At 54.1% G+C, this 21,917-nt stretch overlaps 1 protein-coding gene across 1 annotated transcript; it reads left to right on the top strand.

Moving 5' to 3' along the window:
* The first annotated feature begins 35 nt into the window (after positions 1-35).
* Positions 36-21,673, top strand: LOC115615460 (proton-coupled amino acid transporter 1-like). The gene is made up of 11 exons (XM_030503574.1): positions 36-112; positions 3,025-3,172; positions 4,384-4,474; positions 5,464-5,552; positions 5,763-5,858; positions 6,558-6,642; positions 8,328-8,546; positions 8,787-8,885; positions 10,343-10,509; positions 16,268-16,437; positions 18,963-21,673. The coding sequence occupies exons 2-11, from the start codon at positions 3,030-3,032 to the stop codon at positions 19,229-19,231; spliced, it is 1,428 nt and encodes a 475-aa protein (XP_030359434.1). The 5' UTR covers positions 36-112; positions 3,025-3,029; the 3' UTR covers positions 19,232-21,673.
* Positions 21,674-21,917: the final 244 nt, after the last annotated feature.

The following is a 21,917-nucleotide window of genomic DNA, read 5'->3' on the forward strand; positions in this document are numbered from 1 at the left end:
TCGCCTTCACCGCTTCGCGTACGCAGGGGCGGGCTTTGCGGTCAGCTGATACGGCTGTCACGTGACGAGAGAGCGGCCCGGCGGGGGCCCCGCGGTGCGGGGCGGAGGCGAGGTGCGGGACCGGGACCGGGACCGGGGCCATGGGGCTGGTACCGAGGGGCCGGTACCGGGGGGCCGGGGCCATGGGGCCGGTACCGAGGGGCTGGTACTGGGGGCTGTCAGCCCGCTGTCAGCATTGCGGGTGCTCAGGGATGCGGGGGGGGACCCGGCATCCCGCACGTGTGCGCGGGGTCCCGGCGGTGCGGGCAGCCCGAGGGGGTGCTCCGCGGTGCAGCAGCAGGTTGGGCGCGCTGGTAGGGCTCAGGGGGTCGCTGGCAAGCCTTATACGCGGCAGGAGGATGCTTGGAGGCTGCGGGGGGCTGGCGCGTTGTATGGGTGTGCGGAGGTCCCTGGGGTGCTGGCATCAGGTGTGGGTGCTCGGGGGTGTAGAAGTGCGCTGCAGCCTGCATGGGTGCTCAGCGGAGGTTGGGGGTGCTGGTAGTCCATGTATGTGGCTCTGTGTGTGGATGCTCAGAGCCTGCGTGGATGCAGAGGGATGCTGGCAGCTTGCAGGGGTGTCCCTGGGGGTCCCGGCAGCCTGCAGCAGTACCTCAGCGTGCCCAGAGCTGGCATGAGTGTATGGGTTTGCCTAGATCCTGCATGGTGTGAGGTGCTGTGTGGCACCGTGGAGAGGGTGAGGTGCAGGGAGCCCTGTGCTCTGTGGGGTGCAGACATGCTGCTGTATGGGGGTGCAGGGCTGGAGCTGTGGGACCAGGAGGTTTGTGCCAAGCAGGCTCCCTTGTGTCACACTGAGATGGGTTACAAGGAGGAAATGAAGGGTTCAGCACGTGTGAAGGGAGGTGGCAGGAGTTGTGCTGTGCAGCTCACTTCTGGAAGATTTTGTGTTGTGGCCCTGCTTGTCTGGGGAGAGCTGTGGGGTCAGCAGCAAGTTGCATCTTGCTTTTGACGTCTGGCGCGAGGTTATCCCTCTAAGGGACAAGTTGCTGTCACCCCCTGCCCCAGCCTTGCTAAATGCTTCACTCATCATAATGAAACAGCTCATGTGCATAGGGGGGGAAAAATGCACATGGAAGTGGCCAAGGAGTTGGGTTTAAAGTGGAAACTGAAAGTGGCTGATCCTGTCTTTGCCCTTTGTAATGACAAGAAAATGATGTTATGGGGTTTTGCTTCGGTTTGAAGCATTTGTTGTGTGGATGAGACAAGTTTTGCAGCTTCTTCTTGTTGACTGCGGGGGAGCCGAGTGCTCGCTCCCTGCTGCTATGCAACCTTTAATCCAGGCACAAGAAGGCAAGTCATGATGAACGCATTTCCCTGGCTCTTCAAAGCAAAAAGCAGCTGGGCCTGCTTGTGGGAAAAGAAAAACAAAGCACGAGGAGCAATCAGGAAGATTGATGTGGCTGTGTTTTATCTGGAGGACATCGCTGTTGAGTACTTCAGATAATGCACAGGCCATCTCCGGGGAGGTGTATCTGTGCCTGACCCAACCCTGGCACCCCTCTGCCTGCTGCCCTTGCCCACTACGAGCCCTTAATGCTTGGCAAAGCCTCCCAAGTCTCTCCCCTGCTCCTCTGGCTCGTCACTGATGACAAATAGCATCTAACGCTTTCCTTGTATAAACTAACCCCGCTGCTCTTCCCAGTCCCTGTCTCACCCTGCCCGCGGCAGAGCCGGTTCAGGACACGATTGCACATCCTGGCTGCGAGGGAGGAGGCAGGCAGCAGCGCTGCATGTGCTGCCCTCAGCTGCGAGCAGGCTCAGCGCTGCTGGGGAGGCTGGTGTTGCGCAGGATGGAGCATCCCTGCTGTCTGCTCCGTGTTGCCTGCTGCTGCAGGAAATAAAGCAGCATCTTGCAGGCACTCGCGTGACCTGGCGGGTGCTGGAGGAGCCTCTGGCAGGAAACGAGCCTGTTTGTGGTAATGATAGTTCTCTGCTGCTTCTGCTTGGCCCCAGCCTGGCTCCCCACCAGCGCAGGGGGACGGGGACTGCTGGGACAGGGGGTGATGCCTGGGGCATGGCACCCCAGAGGAGCCCTGTGGCAGGGATTGGCTCACCAGGCTGTGTGGCAGTAGCCTGATAGATAATTTCCCTGCCTCTGGTGCTCCTTCCTGGTTGGCACTCAGGGCGCTGGGTGCTGCTGGAGGGCTGGAGGAAGCAGAGGCTCTTTTCGGGAGGCTGTGCAGAAACAGCAGGAGCTCTTCAGGGCACGTGTGGGAATTAAACCAGCTGAAGGCAGGAGGCTTGTGTCCTTGGTGGCACTGGTGTGGGTGCTCCTTGCTTGCTTGCAGAACTCAGCTGGGGTTTTCCCTGGAGCAAGAGCTCTGGGTTGTGCAGGTGCCTCATCCTGGGAAGCCCATTAGTTCTGTAGGTACCTCTGTGGCTGTGAAACCTTGAGGGTGGGTGGTTTGCTGTCAGCACATGGGCTGTGCTCCCGCCTGATGGAGCATAATCAATATTTTGCATTCTTTTAAATAAATAATCTTTAATTAAAAAAAGAAAAAGGAGAACTTAGGAAACTTTCCTTTCCCTGGCTCTTTCCTGGCCATCCTCTCAGCAGCCCAAGACCCAGGGCTGGGGATGTTGCCAGCATGTCCCTCCCTGCCTGCTGCCTGTGGCTGTGTTGTCACACTCACCACCCTTAGAGCAGGGAGATACCGGGACACTTACCTGATGTGAAACAGGTTGCATCCAGGCTCTTACTGCAGGATCCCGAGCCTGTCCTTCCTGGGTGTGCCCAAAACAGGGGCACAAGCCTGCAGGAAGAGCCGGTGGGAATGTGCTGTGCACCCTTGACCTTAGGACATGCCAGCTCTGTGATTGCCTGGGCGGGAGCGCGCTGCTCTATAAAAGCCCTTGGAGGAGACCTTGCTCCAGCAGTACAAGCTGGTCTCAGCACCATGGCCGACTCCAAGGAGCCTGCGAAGGAGGGTGTTGAGATGGGCACCCCTAATTCTGCTCCCTCCACAGGGACCATGTCCACCCGGCGCCTCCGCAGCGAGGACTACAACGACTACAGCTCCACGGATGTCACACCGGAGGGGAGCCCGCCCGGTGGCATCAATGGGTTTGCTCATCCCGAGTCCTACCAGCGCTTCGGGGAGACCAATGGGACAACGTGAGTGATGCTCCCCTCCTGCCCAGCACATGGGGAGCGTGGAGGAGGAAATGGTGGCTCCTTGTTGGCTTTGCTGGAGGGTGGTGGTTTTATGGGGAACCCTTCTGGGGGTGTCAAGAGCAGAGCTGTGGTCCTGCCTCCATGGAGTGCTGGCACCAAGTGAGCAGCTGCCCCACTGTCACTCTCTGCTCTCCAGTAAAGCTGGGCTTGCCAGCAGTGGGCAGAGTTTGATGCTTTTCTCAATATTCCCCCTCTCCATGTTGGTTCAGTGGGGAGCTGTGGCAAGCAAACAGCATGTCCAGCTTCGGGGGATACGTGGGTATGTTGCAGCCATGCCCTGGGGGCTTCCTTCTGCCTTGTTCACCCATGTGGGCAGAAGATGCTGTCTCTGCCTGGGGGAGACTGATCCCTTCAACTCAGAGACTTCTGCTGAGCTCCTGCTGGGTTTTGCCTTGAAGCTGGTTTTGCAAATGCCCCCCAAAATGTGTTTCTTGAGTCTTTGCCTCCAGTCCTTCTCCAGTCCCACTGGGCTCAGGGGACAGGGTCTGGATCTCTGTGTGTGTTACCCACAGCAGCTCAGAGCTGCTGGACCCTGAGCAGGATGAGCTGGGGGCTGAGACTGTGCGAGGTCTGGGTGTGGGCATCTGCCAATGGTCATCTCTGCATCTTCTCTCGTGAGACCCCACTTGGAGTACTGCGTACAGTTCTGGTGTCCTCAACATAAAAAGGACATGGAGCTGTTGGAGCGAGTCCAGAGGAGGGCCACGAGGATGATAAGAGGGCTGGAGCACCTCCCATATGAAGACAGGCTGAGAAAGTTGGGGCTGTTCAGCCTGGAGAAGAGAAGGCTGCGTGGTGACCTCATATCAGCCTTCCAGTATCTGAAGGGGGTCTACAAGGATGCTGGGGAGGGACTCTTCCTTAGGGACTGTAGTGGTAGGACAAGGGGTAATGGGTTCAAACTTAAACAGAGGAAGTTTAGATTAGATATAAGGAAGAAGTTCTTTACAGTAAGGGTGGTGAAGCACTGGAATGGGTTGCCCAGGGAGGTTGTGGATGCTCCATCCCTGGCGGTGTTCAAGGCCTTGAGCCACATGGTTTAGGGCAAGGTGTCCCTGCCCATGGCAGGGGGGTTGGAACTAGATGATCTTAAGGTCCTTTCCAACCCTTACGATTCTATGATTCTATGATTCTATGATTCTCTCCTTTAGGTGGTACCAGACCCTGATCCATCTCCTGAAGGGGAATATTGGCACGGGGCTGCTGGGGCTGCCTCTGGCTGTGAAGAATGCCGGCATCCTGGTAAGGCAGCGCTCGGCCCTGCTGTGCGAGTGCTCAGGAGGCAGTGACCTCAGGGCATTGGGCAGCTTGCATGGCTGGTGTTAGGGCTTGACTCCCTGCTGAGATGCCTCTCTGCTCAGTTTCTTGTCAGCTTTTGCACCTTGGGCTCTGTGGTTTGCTGCAGAGACTGTTTGGGTGGCATCTCCTCACCCTGGTCATGGCAGGTTCAGCACGGCTTCAGCCTTGGTTTGTCTCAGCTGGTGTGTGCTGAGTGTGCTGAGTACCTCCTGAGGGTTCTACAAGCACAGTGTGCACGTGAGGAGCCCCATTGCTCAGTGGTTAAGGCTGGTGAGGGGAGATGGCATCGTGCTTCACTCTGTGGGGTTTCACATGGGCTGGCCCAGCCTCAGAGCTCTGGCTGTGTTGAGATCAGTGGATGTGATGTGGCTTTGCTGCTTGAGGGCTGAGGTTGCACTTGGAAGTCAAACAGCAGCCCCTGGCCACTGTCATATCTCCTTCTGGCTTCCTTCCATCCCAATGCTCAGCTCCTTTGTGTCTGTGTCATGCCCCAGCAGCTGCTCCCCGTGTGAGAGGAGGGGACACCTCACTGCTCCGGGGTTCCTCACCCAGCAATGCAGCGTTCCCGCTGCTCAGATTGAAAAGTAAAGTAATTAGAAGAGAAACTTCCTTCCTCTGGCTGGACCGTGACCTCTTTGTCACCTGTGTAATGGGATGTGCAAGATAGTTTGAAAAACAACCCTGGAAGCGCTTTGTTGCACCCAGACTGCCCCAACTTGCTGCTTTTGCATCATTGCTGCCAAGCTCGTGACTCTCTGTCGGGTTACTTGGTCCTGGGGGGCTGGTTCAGGGAGCAGCACCTGAGCTCTGGGTCAGCCTCCAGCAGTGTTTTTGCTCACTGAGCCTGTGGAGTTTTGTCTGGAAGTTAAACGTGTCGTGCAGCTCTGCCTTTGGCCATCAGAGTGCAGCCTTCCTCCTCTTTTTCCCTGCAGCTGGGTCCTCTGAGCCTGCTGGTGATGGGAGTCGTGGCTGTGCACTGCATGGGCATCCTGGTGAAATGCGCCCATCACTTCTGCTACAGGTAAGGAGCAACTCCCCTTCTTGACACTGCCGCTCCTACAGTTCTTTCCTTCCCAAGAAGTCCCGTGGAGCCTCCCTGTGTCGAAACCTCAGTTGAGAACTGCTGCTGGGCTTTTCACTGGAACTGTTTACCCATTCATGTCACCGTTTGCCTTGGGAACCAGCAGACAGGGCTGATGTGACATCCCTTCTCTCTTTCTTCTCTGGACAGGTTCCAGAAGCAGTTTGTGGACTATGGGGGTGCCATGATGTACGGGCTGGAGTCAACTCCCAGCGCATGGCTGCGGACACATGCCATCTGGGGAAGGTACCTGTTCCCCTGCTCCAGGCAGGGGACTTGTCTTTAAGCCCATCTGGGGCAGAAGAGCTGCTGGTCTCTGAGCTGTGTCAGCACAAGACCCACATAACATTTTATGTCACACTTATCCTGGATGCACAGTGTCCCCCAAGGGGTAACACTGGGGTCTTTGACCCAGTCTTGTCCCCAGCCAGATGTGGCTTATACTAAAAGAGGGGGAGAATTAAGTCTTTGCTGCATAACAAAGGAGTAAATAACATGTACTGCATTGCTGGCACTGAGGGTGTCTTAATAGCTGCTCCTAGGGGTGCCGCCAGCCCTGTGGTTTCCCACATCACATCATGCAGATCATTGCACATCAGATGCTGGAAACATTCAGCTCTTCCTGTGTCTGGGGAGCATTGTCTCCAGCTATGACAATTCAGCAGCAGACTGGAGATGCTAAACCTAAGGAGGAGACTTTTCTCCTGAGGCTGGTCCTGGCTCTTTGGAGGGGATGGGAGGGAGAGACCAGAGATCCTGAGGTCTGTGAGGTTAGATGGAGATCAGCCCAGATCATTGAATAGAGGTGAGCTGGATGTGCTCTGCACACTTCAACCCCTGGGGAGAGCAGCTTCACTGCAGTGTTCAAGTCAGCCCCAAGCAACCCATTGGGTTCTCATTTCTGCATGGCCTGGCTAACAAATGCTCTTTTTCTTTCTCTTCTAGGCGCTTAGTGGGACTTTTCCTGATCATCACTCAGCTGGGTTTCTGCTGCGTGTACTTTGTCTTTCTGGCTGACAATCTGAAGCAGGTTAGGCTTACTCCCTCCTTCATGAGCAAGGGGAAGGCGAGAGGGTGTGTGGAGGTGTTTGGGTTATTCTTAGCTCCTGTCCTGGCCCTCTTCTCCACCAAAGATCTGGTTTCCATATCTGATGCTGCTCAGGAAGGTGTTGCCTGGGTGTTTTGGAGGATCAGAGGTTTTCCTGTTCAAACAGGGCAGGTTTTCCTGGGAAGCCCTGTGGCTTTGCTCTCTGTGCAGAGGTGCTGGAACCATCTGTGTCCTGAGGGGAAGCAGGGGCTGTTCCTAATGAGGGCAGGCAGGAAAGAGGTGACCCAGGAGACTGTGCCTGTGATGTCTTGCCCACCTCAGTTAATTGCTTTATTGATACTCTGTGTAGGTGGGTGACGTATGGATACCAGGACCTGCTGTCAACCCCTCTTCTCCCTTTCCTGCACCTATTTGCATTCCAGTTTCTTTCCTCATCCCGTGGCTCTGGAGCTTAATTACATCTTTAGGGAAAGAGTTTCCTTCTGCCAGGAGGAAATAAACAGAAACCCTGGTTTCTTACAGCTTGGCTCCAGTGCTGTAAGAAACTGGGAATGAGGAATCCCTGTTCCCAGCCTCCAGCATCTCGGTGCCTCGCAGGCACTGCTCAGCATTGTTCCCCTTTGTGCTCCTGCTCTGCTCTTGCAGCAGTGGTCTGGTTGCTGCCACATTGCTGCTCCCACAGCTGGGAAACCCCTTGGCTCGAGTCTTGGAATTTTTTGGGTGGGGAGTGTTGCTTGTTTCTTTATGTAGTGGGGAACAGTGTGTGAGATGGGAGCGATGGTGCAGGTGGTTCCTCAGGCGAGATCATTGCTGCCGTGCTGGGCAGAGCTTTGGTTTGGAAAATGGCTTTAGAGTGAGCTGTGGAGGGAAGGGGCAGGCTGGGGCTCTGTGCTGCCCTCTCCCGTGGAGGATGCTGAGATGTGCAGAGGCTCTTTAGCCTCTCCTCTGGGGCAGGACATGGTCCAGAGCAGGTTAAATTAGTTTGCAGGCAGCCCTTTGCTGCAGTGGCCAGACAGCACCCGGTACCCAAACCAGCTCGGTTGTGGTTGTGTTGGTGATCCACAGTGTGCCCATGGTCATGGGAGGGATGGCTCAGCCCTCTGGTACCTGGGGCAGAACTCTCTCTAGAGGTGAGCACGTGGTATGGAGTGCCTATGGAATGGTAGACCCCACAGGAAAGATGATTTCCTATGAAGAAAGCAAAGTTGGGGGCCAGCAGTAGCTTCCAGATGTCCTTGAGTGGGAACAGGGAACTGAAGGGGTTTGTGACAGAGTGCAGTGTGGTGAAGCAAGAGGAAAAGGACCTTTGAGGAAATAGCACTCAATGCTTCTTTCTTCTCTTCTCAACTGGCCTTGTGGGCAGCACAAACTAACCTCTGCCCTCGGTGCACTCGGCTGCCAAGTTCATGTGCTGAGTGAGCCTGGGCTTGGGCAGATTTTGCTGTCTCAGCTCAGATGCTGTGGCTAATCCCGCCCCTGACCCTAGTGAGGTAACAGGGATTTGCTTCAGAACTACTTCAACCCGTGTTGCTTTCGTTTTAATCAACTAGCTGTGTTTGAAAGTGAGCTGATGGGGTAGTATTGTGACCCATTGGGGTGGGCTGCCGAGATCCGTGGTACTCAGACCTGTGTGGTGGGGTTTGTTAAGCCTTCCTGTGCTTCCCCAGGTCATATCTACAGCCAATGGGACCACCAATGACTGCAGCTTGAACAGGACGGTGCCCGTGACCCCCACCATGGACTCCCGGCTGTACATGCTGTCCCTCCTGCCTTTCGTGGTGCTGCTCACGTTCATCCAGAATCTCAAAGTCCTGTCTGTCTTCTCCATGCTGGCCAATGTGGCCATGCTTGGCAGCCTCATCGTGATCTACCAGTACATTGTCAGGGTAAGTGTGTACAGCTCCCTTCTGTCATTTCTATGTTGTCCTGTGTTTTGGCAGGTGGAGGGAACTCAGCAATGGGGTGTTTGCACACCATGGGGTGCTGCTTGCTCCTGTGGGCACAGCGGTTACCCTCTGCTCTGCAGGGCTTTCCCTGTGGCGTGGGGCTGTGTTGGGGAGTGATGGGATCAAGCCAGGTCCTCCCCATCCTCTCTGTGTCTGAACTCTGCATGGGCTCTTTTCCAGGACATTCCTGATCCCAGTGGCCTGCCTCTAGCAGCAGCCTGGAAGACTTACCCTCTGTTTTTTGGCACTGCGATCTTTGCTTTCGAAGGCATCGGGGTGGTAAGTCTTGGCGTGTGGCAACGGGGCTGCCTGCACAGGAGGCTCAGCCCTTGCTCGGGCTTGCCACAGCCCCTGCTCTGTGTTGCAGCTGTATTTGCAGATGAACTTCTCTGACAGTAGCCCAAAATCTGGGTGATGCTGTTAGCTGTAGCCTCCAGGCTATCTCCTGGGTCAAACCCTGTTGCTGGAGGAGCACATGCTCCAAACCTCAGGAGGTTGGTTGCTGCTTTGAAAGTGGCTGTATCTGGCAGTAGACAGGGCTCTGCTGGGAATCGCACTGGCAGCTGCCTTGGGCTCTGCTGGCTGACCTGCAGACGGGGAATCATCCTGGGCCTTGTTACCAGGCTGGATCCTGAAGCTCCCTAAGTGGGAGGCCAAAAAGCAGGACACAAAGAAGTGTGATCAGTTCCTTCCCACCCTGCTGTGGAGGCACCAAGATCTCCCATCAGCAGCTGCATGGCCCCAGCCTGCTGTGGGGCTGGATTTGCATGAGCCTCTCATACAAGATGCTGTAAATAGGCCGCTGTGTCTGTGGCAAAAGAGCTGGCTGGGTGGGTGGAGAGCTTAATGGCTCCCTGAGATGTTGTGGGTTGTTTCCGGGAGCTCCCTTCAAAGGAGGAAAAAATGTTTTCATCTCTTAATATAAGCTGCCTGTGTAAACACAGGCCTGGAGAGGGCCAAATCCATCGCAGGGGGAGTGTTTACTGAATGCTGTGCCTGGGGCAGGGGGCCCGTGCTGGCAGTGAGGCACAAATGCTCTCTTCCTCGTGTGACTTGGAAGAGGAGAAGCAAATAAAAGCTGTTCTGGTCCTGCCTCCTCAGCAGCTCTGCTGCTGTGTCTTTCCTTGAAATCCTGCCACCCAAGGACAGCAATAAAAATGTTTGCTGAAGTCTTATATTTGAAAGCAAGTGTTAGTAGTATAGAGGTGAGGGAGTTGCTTCTGTCCTTCCTTTTTTTTTATTGTCCTGTCTGGTTGAAATCTGTCCAAACTTGACAGAACAAGAGGAAGTGTCTTGGTCTTTCCAGGTCTATGGGTAAAGTAAGACAATGTAACATGATGGGCCTGTCCCTGTGGGCATGGCTGGGCTGTTTTGGGGTGCAGAGTGGAATGTTACCAAGGTATGGGGCACATGGCATCGCCCCAAGATGCCAGGTACTAATGGTCACAGCTCCTGCCAAGGGGAAGGAGCAGGTCCCTTCCTTAAGGCAAGGACATCAGTGATCCTGCTGAAGACTTGTCATGCCAAGCGTGAAGGTCTCAAATGGGAACACAGAGATCAGGTCTCCAGTACAGCGGCTATTTTAGCTGGGTTCCATGTGTGACCATCCCATCCCCTGGCATGTGGGGCTGTGCTTGGCCATGGTGCTTCCCCCCCTGCTTTCTGGGGCTGAGGGGTATAGAGGAACAGGGGCAGCCTGCTGCTCTGTTGTCATCCTCCTCTTTCTCCTCCCCCAGGTGCTGCCTCTGGAAAACAAGATGAAGAACCCCCGGCAGTTCCCAGTCATCCTCTACGTGGGGATGACCATTGTCACCATCTTGTACATCAGCCTGAGCGTCCTGGGGTACCTGCGCTTCGGGGCGGACATTCAGGCCAGCATAACACTGAACCTGCCCAACTGCTGGTGAGTCCCCATGGGGAGTGCAGGGGCCAGGGCTGAGGAGAAAGGGAGGAGAAGGGGCAGCAGGGGACATCGCTCCTTAGGAGAACTAATCTGGATGAGCTTCAGAAAGGATCAACCATGCCATATCCAGCTGCCCAAAGGAGCTTGACAAGGGTTGTCTGATGTGCGGGGTAAAGAGAGGCTCATTGCTGTGGTGTCTGAGCTTGGTCTTCGCTCTGCAGCTCAGGCTGCTTCCTTGGGGTCCCTGCCGGGTAGGTGCAGCTCCTGCCTTTTTGTTGGAGCCTTGTGGCATCTCTTTGGGGGTAAGCAGCACTCTGGCTGGGAGATGTTGAACACAGCCTCTGTGCAGCCATATCAGAAGGTGGTTGATCTGTGCAAAACCCACTTCTCTTCCCCAGATGAAGCACTTGGAAAACTACCCCAAAGCTGGGAGCTCCCAGAGGGGACGAGATGTGACGTCTCCACGTGTGGGCTGCAATACTTGTTTGCAGCCCTGGAGCTCAAACTCCCACTCCTGGGCTCCGTGTTGTGCCTGGATGTGGCTCGTCTGGAGCCAATGCTTTTCCTGTGAGCGCTGGTGCCGTGAGGATACCCCTTCCTTCCCATGGGAACTGAGCTCTGCAGCTCCCCAAACCTGTCTGTCCTCCTCTGGGATCTGGAGAGGCCTCTTGAGATGCTGGAAATACACATGGCCTGACTGTACCTGCTGTAACCCGGGGGGGTTCTCTCCCCTCTGGCCAGGGCTGGTTTCTCTTGCAGCAACTGGCTGGGCTTTGTACTAGTCTGTCCCTGGGGCCATGTGGTTGCTCAGTGTCATAGCTCCATGTTCATCCCAGAGGAGAAATGCAAGCAGGTTTTCTTGCCTTTGGGACAAGAAGCGTGGAGCATGCAAGTATTGAGAACGAATGCCTTTTCCAGCTTGCTCCACCTGGGATTATATGAGGAAGTCCTAAAAAACCCATTTCTGTTGCTTCTTACAACACACTGGGGTGTCTGTGGGGCAGGATGTGGTGCTCACAGGCGAGGAGGAGGTGGAGAGAAGCTCTTCTACACACTGCAGAAGTTCCACTTGCACAGCAGCACCTCCTGCATGTGGTGTGGAGCTGGGGCTGTGGATTGGCTTTGGTGCCATGAGGTTTCTTGGAAAGCCATCCTGCAGCAACGGGGTTTCTCCAGGTTTGCCTGGGAGCATCTGAAGTTCAACAGTTTCTCTTTGATGTCTCTGCTGGCTTGAAACCCTGCAAGAGACCAGCGTGAGAACTGGAGCTGGGGGTGCCTGTCCCCCTCCCCAGCTCACCCTCTCTGCTGTTAGCAGCTGCCCATCACCTTGCACCGTGACTTGCTGCCTCTTCCCCACTGTTGAAACAGATTTAGGCAGGACTCTCATTGTGAGTCGCTGCTGGGCTTCCATGTGCTGACCTTGTAGAACAGCGCAGCTGGAGCTCTGGAGAAAGCAAGCATTTGGAAAAACAGCCTGGTTTTGTTCTTGATTATTGCTAGGAGGGTTTCTTTCAATTTGAGTGCACGGACTTTCATTCATGGTGGATCCATGTAGTGACTGAACTGCTGGGTGTTGGTGTGGCAGAAGGTCCTGCTCTTGCTGAGAGCCTTGCCTTGTCCCCTATAGGGGCTGGAGCTCTGCCAGGTCCCTGCTCTCAGTGAGGAGGGATGGGGCTGGTGGGAAAACTTGCCTGTGTTGCAGGGCCATCTGGATCCCACCACGCCAAGCACAGTAGGTGTGAATCCCGTCCGCTCGGTAAGCTAGGCGGAGGTGTGAAGGGGATGAAATGCTGCTGTTTCTCCTGAAAGCAGGTCAGACCCAGGTCTTGGGCTCTGTAGAACACCAAGTCATGCCACAGCCTGTAACGACATCTGCTGACCTGTAATGCTGCACAGGGGCTTCTGTGGGAAATCTCGGCTTTGTTTGCTCTAAAGGATGATGTTCCCTTAGAAAAAGGATAATGGGATTTGTGTGACTTGCCAGGCTGCAGGAAATCCTATTTCAAATACATGTTTCTAGGAATATCCATGCTTTCTGTCAAGGGACTTTTGTGGAAAACAAACCAAAGACCAACTGTAGGTGATGGGTGAAGACTTGCTCTTGAAATGAGTGTTTTGCCCATCCTGCTTTGCCTGTGAGTTTTCTCCCCAGCAGTAAAAGGTGTTGGGCTGCAGAAGCTGGTCGTAAGGGCTGTGGGTGAGAAGTCCTGGGCTTTGCCTGCAGCGTGGGAGACAAGATGAGGACCATGGCACAGATGCTGCATCCTTCCTTGGCGGCAGCCATTGCCCAGAGGTCTCGAGAGCGGATCTGATGAGTGTGTCAGGAATCGTTGGGTTACAGGGTGACTAAGGGCTTTTCCAGCCTCATTTCTCCATAACCACAGCTTCCTCAAATGAGGAGTGTGTCAGTTCCCAGTACCCAGGTCTCACCACAGCCTCCACAACAGTGCACTGTATGCAGAAATCCCTCCTTGCATCCTCGGAAGCGTTGCTTCACCGCTCCAGCTGAAGAGTGAAGAAATGCTCTAGCGAGGGGGAAGATGTTTGGTTGCATATGGCCAGTTGAAGATAGGTAATGACAGAGCTTTGTGGTCAAAGGAGGGTATGCCATTTCTTGCAGCTCATTGGGATGGCTTGGTGTGGCCATCTGGGTTAAGCAAGTAGTTGCTGTGGTTGGCAGAGCAGTGCCTCTCCAGTGCCTCTCCACTGGACCTGTGGGTTAAGGCTAGTGCTTGAGCTCTTTCTCGTCTTGGTATTTAAAATGCCCTTTGAGCTTGTTATCCTGGTTCCTGACCTGGGCAGGTTTGGTAGCCAACCTTCTTCTGTAACTTTTTTAATAACATGTCTTAATTGGTGATTGCCCTGGAACACTTTATGGTTTTACAGCATCACTTTATTGAAAATACAGCTTTAAGATATGCAGGTGTTGGGATAGGTGGCTCAAGGCTACTGTGCACTCAAGTCACGTCTGGCTATGTGGGTGCACTCTGGACTCTCAAGATAGCTGTGTCTTTAGTTTGCTTATGGAAACACAGGGCAAATTTAGCTCGGAGGGGGCACTGTGAGCCAGAGATCATTGAGTCCACCCTCCTGCTCAAAGCAAGGCCGACTTATGTTTTGAATATCCATAAAGAGTGAGGTTCCCCACTTCTTCAGGCCTTTGTTTTGATGCTTAACTACCCTTTTGGGATGCAGCTCTGTCCTGTTGCCTCTGGTTGTTCTGCTGTGCAACTTTGAAAACGGCCTGTCTGTCTTCTCCATGCCCTCCTATTAGGTAGCTGAAGGCAGCAATAACATCCCCCTTAACATTCTCTCCATGCTGAATGAGCCCAGGTCTTGCAGCGTCTCCTTGTGTATCATGTGCTCCAGCCACAGCTATCTTAGTAGCCTCCACTCGACTTGCTGTGTTAGGTCGATGTCTGTTCTGCCTTGGGAAGCTCAAGACTGGGCATGATACTCAAGATGCAGCTTCACAAGCCCCAGATGAAAGTAATCCCTGCCCTTAACCTGCTGGCTGTGCTTTTGCTAACATAGCCTGGTATGTGATTGACCTTAATCACTGCAAGGTCCTGCTGCTGGCTCATGGTCAGGACCTCCAGGTCATGTTCTGGCCAGATGGGAAGCTGGACCTCAGCCTTTCCCATGCGTGGGATTTTGTGTTTGCTTTTGGACTTTGCCCATGATTCCACGTTGTTTAGGTCCTGCTCCAAGGTGTGTCAGTCATTCCCTCCCATTCAGTCTTATTGGGAACTTGCTAACAGTGTGCTCTGGGTTGTCAAGACCTCATCCAGGTTCACTGATGAAGATACATCCATGATTGCCCCTTGGCAAATCCCCTCTGGCTGTTCACCCTGTGCAATATGTACCTGGAAATGGATGCCAGAAGGACTTAGGAGATCAAGGTGAGGCTGATGAGCCTGTAGCTTCCCTCCTTCTTCTTGAAGATGGATATGATTCTTCTTCCCAGGCAGCAGGACCTCTCCCTGAATACCCTGCTCTTTTAAAGATGATAAAATAGCTTCAGGCTGATGTTGGCCACAATCTTGAATGTATCTGATCTGGTCCCATTCACTTAGGTGATCCCTAACTCCATCCCCTGTGATTGTGGGAAATGTTTGACTGCACCAGACTCTGCCACTAGTATTCAAAGCTGTCTTGCATGTGAATATTTGGACTTCTCTGGTTTGAGACTGCTGCTGTAGCAGCTGAATGCTGAGAGCCAACATACAGAGGGACAATGGCTTGGGCCCAAAGAAGGTAAAGGGGTATAAGAAGGCAGGAAGAGACAAATTCCTTCCTCAGCTTGGATCCACTTCATACTTACCCAAGTGGTATGGCCAGGACCCGTGTTTCCTGCTTGGTCAGCATGTCCTGAATTGGGGATATATGAGGGTGGGGCGATATATGAGGTAACTGGGTATCACTCCTCTTTTGGAGAGGCTTTTTCAGCTGCTGGGGAGCTGAGGGCAGAGATGGGGCTGGGAGGTGGCTTTTTGGCCACCTATGACAGGCTTTGACCTGCTGTCACGCTTGTGCCCTGCTGCATCGCTGTAGGATGTGGGACATGGTGAGATCTGGCTCGGGGTGAGCCTGAGGTGCTGTTTGCAGCCTGTCTGCACTGTGCCTTCCTTCTGCTCTGCCCAAACTGCTCTTTTAGCTGTCTTCCCCCCAAACATGTATTATGCAGCATGCCCAAAATAGCTGCTCTTTTTGTTTTATGGAGGAGGTTCAGTTACAGGTGGCGGTGGTGACATTTGTATCCCATTTGCTCTGTAAACCCAGACTTATCCCAGTGGTTCTGTCCTCTTCCCCCTCCTCAGAAGCCAAGCGGTAATTGAAATCTGTGAAATATTCGTGGCTGCAGCTGATAAGCCTCTTTGAAGATATTCTTCATCTGCTGTTATAACAGAATAAAATCCAGCTGGTTACAAATAGGAGAAAAGGAAGCTTTTTTCTTCTTTCAGCTCAGAGGCTGGATGAAGGTCAAGGTGAGGAACCTCTAGGGATGGATGCAACCTCATTCTGGGTCACTGGCCTAAAGTCAGGATTGCAGCTCTTGGCAGTACCAATGCTAGTGGGTATTTAGGTGTTCTCTGGGGGAGACAATCATGAAGAAGGCCACCCTGTGCCACTGCAGACCTTGCAGACTCCAGCCTCCTCAAGTGGAGAGGGTGATATGGAGCCTGTATCCCTACACAGGGAGCAAGGTACCTGGAAGTCTTATTTTGTGCAGCCAAGGGCAGGGTGGCAACATGTGCGTCTAGAAATGTAGGTGGGTGCCTTAACTTGTTGAAGATCAAGTTAGGCTCCTGGTCCCTTGGCCAAGGACACCTCAGCTTTTCCTGTGCCTTGCAATGAGTCAGGAGCAGGACAGTGGTTTGTCATGGTTGGTTGGTTATTTATTTGTTTTATTTTTCAAAGAACTCTCAATATGTGTGTCCATGGGTTTTCCCAAGGGGAAGCAGCACTTGAGAGCCTGCTGGCCCAGCTCCTGCCTGATGATTCCTTACACCAAGACTAAAAGCCTCTGATTAGGTATAGCTGCACATGTTGTGGTGGCTTGGAGTTTGTGCTGTTTCCTTGCAATCTCTGTGGACTTGAATGCATCACCCCTAATTTTCCAGGAGACCGTTCAGGAGGGGAAAACCATTGGCACACAAAAGTCCTTCTTGCAAAGCGTTCCCCTTCTGCTTTCTGCTGTTGATGCTACAGGGATTGGAGCAGAATGTGTATCACTGGGTGTCCTTCTCATTTGCAGGCTGTACCAAGCTGTCAAGCTGCTCTTCTCCTTTGGGATTTTCATCACCTACGCTGTGCAGTTCTATGTGCCCGCCGAGATCATCATTCCTCCCCTCGTCGCCCGAGTGTCGGAGCGCTGGGGCTGGCTGGTCAACCTGCTCCTCAGGGTGGCCCTGGTTGGTGTGACCTGTGAGTACAAAGCACCTTGTCTGAGTTCCCCTATGAGGATGTGGGACCTCCTTCCTGCTATGGGCTGGTGGTGCTAAGAGCTTTCACCCCTTGCCTTCCTGCCTCTGGCCCTGCTGCTAAAGCCCTCACAGGAGGGAGTCTCCTGGACCTTGCTAAAGACAATGGGCCAAGGTGGCCTCCAAGAGCCACAGCAGTGGTCCTCTGCCCCCTCTATATGGGACCAGTCTTCTCAGTGGAGCAGTAAGCTTCCCACATCATTTGGTGCCTGCAGTGAGGCTCTGGTGGAGCAAGCTGCTGGGCTTGAGCCTCGTGAACCTTTGGAAAAGGTGTGGAGCAAATCAGGTGCAGAAGGATCTGATTTTGGTTGGCTTGATTCTGGAAGGCTAAATCCCTGCTGTTGTCAGCACAGCTGAAATGCTTGACTGAGCTCCCTGGCGTCATCTGCTGAAAAAGAGCTTTTCTCCGTGGCTTGATGCTGCTGATGCACCAGAGTTGAGCATCAGGGACCTTCCCTGCATCCCAGCTGGCTTTGGTTTGGGTTTGAGAGGAGTGTGATGCTAACTCATGGGTGGTGGAGCTGGCTGAGAGCAGGGTGCTGCTGGTTTCTGGGCTTTCACTAATGATGGGCCGTTGAGCTGCATTGACAGAGGTGGGCAAAGCCCCATCTCCTCTGTGCTGAGTTCCTGAAGCACCTTCTGCCTCAATGCCCTGCAGCTGGAGGGATGGTGCAGGGATGAAATCCTGCTGTGCTGGGCCATGTGCTCTGGTCAGGCTGGGAGCCTCTCCTGGAGGGTGTTGGGGTTTGCCTGGCCAGGGAAGTGAAGGCTTGGAGCAATGGGATGGCTTTGGGAACCGTCAGTGGCTGTACCCTCCTGTCTCGGTGCTGGTGGAAGGATGCTGGTTCCTTTGTACCTCCTCCCCTTACCCTTCCCTGTAAGAAATGGCTGTGGCTGTTGCTGAGGATAAAAGCAATTGGGGGGGTTGCATGAATATTCATCAGCAGAATGCGTGGCCGTAGAACAAGCCTGCATCGTGGCTTTGGCTTCCAAAGAGAGGATGCAATTTGGTGTCTTTTAAGCTTAGACTTCAAAACCGGCACACTTAAAACCCCTTTGAATTAATACCTGTGGGAAGCACGACCGTTGCCCCCGAGGCTGAGGGCTGCAGCTGGTGCTTCAGCTTTACCTCTTTTAGAGGGGGTTAATAGTTTTGTTTGCTTCGAGTCCAAAGAGCCGTGTGAGGTGGGCTGAGGATGCTGCTGGAGCAGGGATGCTGCTTGCAGCAGGAACCTGGCAGAGCCCTCCTCTGGCCCTGTGCAGGGCTGAGCACTGGGATAAACTTCCTCCAGGACAGCTCAATGGAGACCTTTGCTGCTGTCCCCCATGGTGGAGGGAAGGTTTGTCTCTAGCTTTATCCAGATGACAGCAGGGCTGGAATGTGGTGTTGTGCAGGAGCATCTCCTGTTTGTGTCTATGCCTGCTGTCAGCCTCCCAAGCTTTTAATCTCCTGTGGTGCTATGGGTGATCTTTGGCTCAGGAAGGCTCCAGCAGCCTGTAGCTGATCACCAGGGTGAAAACAAATCCCTCTGGTAAGGAGCCCCGAGATGTCCCTTCTCCACCAAGGCTTTAGCTACCATGTTTCTAGGTGTCTCCTAGAGCTTTCAAAGCAATAAACCAGTATTTGATTAAATCGTGAAGTCTGCTTTGCTTGCAGAGGGTGCTCTTCTGTCATGCAAAGCTCTGCTTGTCTTTTCCTCAGGCTGTGTTTGACTAAGAAGCAGCAGCGATGCTCTCCAGCGCCGAGGTTGCCTCGGATGGGGAGCTTGCTCAGTGTGTGGTGCTAAGGGGCGTTGTGGTGGCGGCTGTGGGCTGGTTGGAAGGAGAAGGCACCATCCCTCTGTCCTCCCCTGGCCCCGAGCAGGAGCAGAGTTTGCACTGCTAAGTGCAGAGCTGTCAGAAGTCTCCCAGGGGGATTTTCCTTGGCTGCAGATTTTACCTAACAAATGTTCTCCCCGGGGCTGTGCCGTGGGCGCTCTGCTGCTGGAGCAGCTCTAAACATGCAAACCACACTGATGTATTCAGGGTGAGGGGAGAGGGCTTTTTCTTCCCTTCTCCTGCTTTTATGGGGTTTCTGAGGCTTTACAGCTCCCCAGGTGTGGGGGGCAGGAGTCCTGGCTCTCACGAGGGGGGCTGGGGATGCTGTGGCTGCTCTTCTGCCAGCAGCATCTGCTTGCAGGGGCACCCATCCTGCTTAACCCTGGAGCTCACTGTGGTGGTGCCCAGGGTGACAAGAAGGGTTTGGTCTGCATGCTGCACTTTGTTAACTCAATGCAATGGCTTAATTGCGTGTTGTGGAGAAGAAAATATACGTAACCCCATCTTCAAAGCTCTTGTGTCAGGGAGAAGGGCAGAGGGAGGATTCAAGCAGATCCCTGCAGTGGGTTTTTGCTTGCTTTGACTCAGGGGAGGAGGGTCTTTGCCATCTGGGAAGCATCAGTGCTAACGTGATGTCTGCTCCTTCTCCAGGCGTCCTGGCCATCCTCATCCCGCGCCTGGACATCGTCATCTCGCTGGTGGGCTCCGTCAGCAGCAGCGCCCTGGCTCTCATCTTCCCCCCGCTGCTGGAGATCGCCACCTACTACTCCGAAGGCATGCACCCCCTCGTCATCACCAAGGACATCGCCATCAGCCTCTTCGGCTTCGTGGGCTTCGTGGTGGGGACGTACGAGGCGCTGGTGGAGCTGGCAGCGCCCGCGGCCACCGTGGTGAACGCCACCAGTGCCGTGGTGCAGTGACGGTGCCCTGCCCGCCCGGGTGCCACGCTGGGGGCACAGGGGCTCCGGGAGATGCTGGTCTCCTGGCAACGGTCTCCCCTCTCCTCGTGGTGGGATTGGTCTGTGAGAGGACAGGGCTGCCCCCCCCGGCAGCAGGGCTCTGGCTGTGGAGGTTAGATCTGGGCTGGGGCAGTGCCTTCCCTGGGGGCTTTTTGGGCAGGTGATAGAGCAAAACAGCCCCCTCAGCCCCTGTAAATAGTCGCTTTCAGAGGGGAGCAATCCAGGGGATGTGGATTTTGATTATATATTTTATTCTTAAATCCCACCCTTTCTATATATCCCCCATCCCTTCAGGCAGGGTGGGAACAGGGACTGCTCTATTTTGTGCCAGTTTGTTTGGTTTTGTTTTGGTTTTTTTTCCCTGAGCACTTTATTTTTACAGCAACAGAGAAACCTCAGCTCAGGTTGGAGAGTGTGGAGCTGCCTCCTCACCTTGTGGGGAGTGTGGGCAGAGCCTGAGGTGTGGAGCATCTCGGGGACCCCAGCTTTCCTGTACTGGGATCCCCAGACATGGGCATTGGCTCCTGCTGTGCTCCAGCTCTGTTTTCAGCAGCCTGAGGGGCTGAGCAGGGCCTGACGCTGGGCACTGGGTACATCCTTGGCATGGGAGGGTTTGCTGAACCCCATCCCATGCTTTCAGTAATGACACTTCTTTTTCCTCACGTAACGCACAAGTGCAAGGCTTTTGGAAGCGTCAGAGAACCAAGGCATGTGGGGAACAAATGGGCTCTGCCACAACGAGGGTCCAAGCTGGTTGCTTTCAGCTGGGAGCCCTCTCCCTGTGTGGGATGGGGTGTCCTCAGGGGTCACCACTTGCTGCCTGCACACTGCTAAAACACATTGCCTTGTTCACAGTGCACACATCAGCTGTGTCTGCAGGCTGATGCTGGATGTCAAATCACACTCAAAACCCCTATTTTTTTTACCCTTACCTCCTCTACATCCTCTGCCCCAGCTCCTGTCTTCCAGTAGGATGCAGCTCTCCAGTGCTTCTCCCTGTGCTCCTGTTGCTTCTTGCATTGTGGCTCGTGCATGCCTGGGGGGTGGTCCCCGTTATGCTGCTGCTTTCCTTCCTCGGTGAGCCCAGCTTCCTCCCTGGGGAGTTTCCTTGCCTTTCTGCTGGATTTCTTTGTTTCTAAGACAAGAGAGCAAATGCATCCTCCATGGGATGTCTTCTAGTAGTGCAAAAAGGTTTTGGCTGAGCCACCCCTCTGTAACCCTATGTCTTGGCCAAACTCCTCCCTTCCAATGCAGCATCTTCCAAACACCGGCAGTGCGGTGGCTTCCTTTGGAAAGCCTTTATCCCTTCATCCTGCCACAGCCATGTCTTCCTGGCGGTGTGAATATAGCACTGGCACGCTGCATTCTCATCTTTAATGGAGGATGAGTGAGGCTTGGGGTTATTTTTGGTGTTTGACCCACTTCTGGGAGGAGAAGGCTGTGCTGAGCGGTGTCCCTGCAGCCTGCCTCCACGGTGTGTGGTGTTTCAGTGTCTTGCACTGTCCCCCCTGTGCTGGTCCTGCTTTGGGTGCCCTGTGCTGGTACATGGACCCAGGGGCAGGGTAGGTCCGTGCCATGCTGCTGCTCCTTTTCCGGCCCCATACCTGCTCCCTGCATCTCTCAGGGCTCACTTTGTCTCCTCAAAGTCTGCGCTGGTGAAGGTTTCAGAATGCTCCGGCATCGCTTGGTCATGAGCAGAGCAAAGCTTTAAGTCAAACCCTCCATCTGGAGCAAACACTCAGGTCTGGGAGGGGGCTCCAGGGCACGCCACGGACAGAAGTGCAATATTCACATCCATCACTGCGTACTGACCCCAGTGTGGCCGTTGGGGTTGGGTGCAGAAATGTTACCCTTGGCAGAGCTGGGGACGTTTGGTGCTTGCCCCCTGCTCTGTTGGGACACTGCGAGAAGGCAGGCCACATCTTGGGGTACAACTGTGTCCCAAGGGCATGTCCCCTGCCTGGCACTGGGCATCAGTGGGTTTGTTGGCATCCTGGCATCCAAACTCACTTTCCGCTCAGTGGTGAAGGCCTCATTTCCAAAGAGACTGGGATATCACAGCAGCATTAAATGGTTTTGCAGTTCTTCACTTTATGGGGGTGTTCAGGGGCTGTTTGGAGATGGGGCCAGACGTGCTGGTGGGGCACATGGTGTGATGGGCTCTGCTGAGCCAGGGAGTCCTGGCACAGGGCCCAATGGACCCGAAAACTTGACACTTGCATATCGTAGGCTGCTCTGTAACCATGGAACTTGTAGATATAGAAATGATTAATGTACATGTCTCGTGCCTATGGATATTGTCAGCGTACAGTGTGTGTAGCTGCCCGGTGAAAGAGCTGGGGCTGCACCTGAATCATGTATCTTACTTTAATCAATAAATATGATTTATTTTTTACGTGGAAAGGTGCTGGGCTGTGAGATGGGGGTTTCTCTTCCATGAGGCAAGTGCTAAACTACCTGGCAGGAGTGGTCCTTTCCAACCCTTACGATTCTATGATTCTATGATTCTATAATAGCATCCAGCATCGGTGGTCGGATGATCTTAAGGTTGTTTCCAACCCTAACCTGTGATTGCTGCAGCTTGGCTTATCCTCATGCTGCTGAATAATTCATGCCACTGTGGTGTGTCCTTAGTGGGGCTATTTAG

The sequence above is a fragment of the Strigops habroptila genome, chromosome 12, assembly GCF_004027225.2.
Source record: "Strigops habroptila isolate Jane chromosome 12, bStrHab1.2.pri, whole genome shotgun sequence".
NCBI lineage: Eukaryota > Metazoa > Chordata > Aves > Psittaciformes > Psittacidae > Strigops > Strigops habroptila.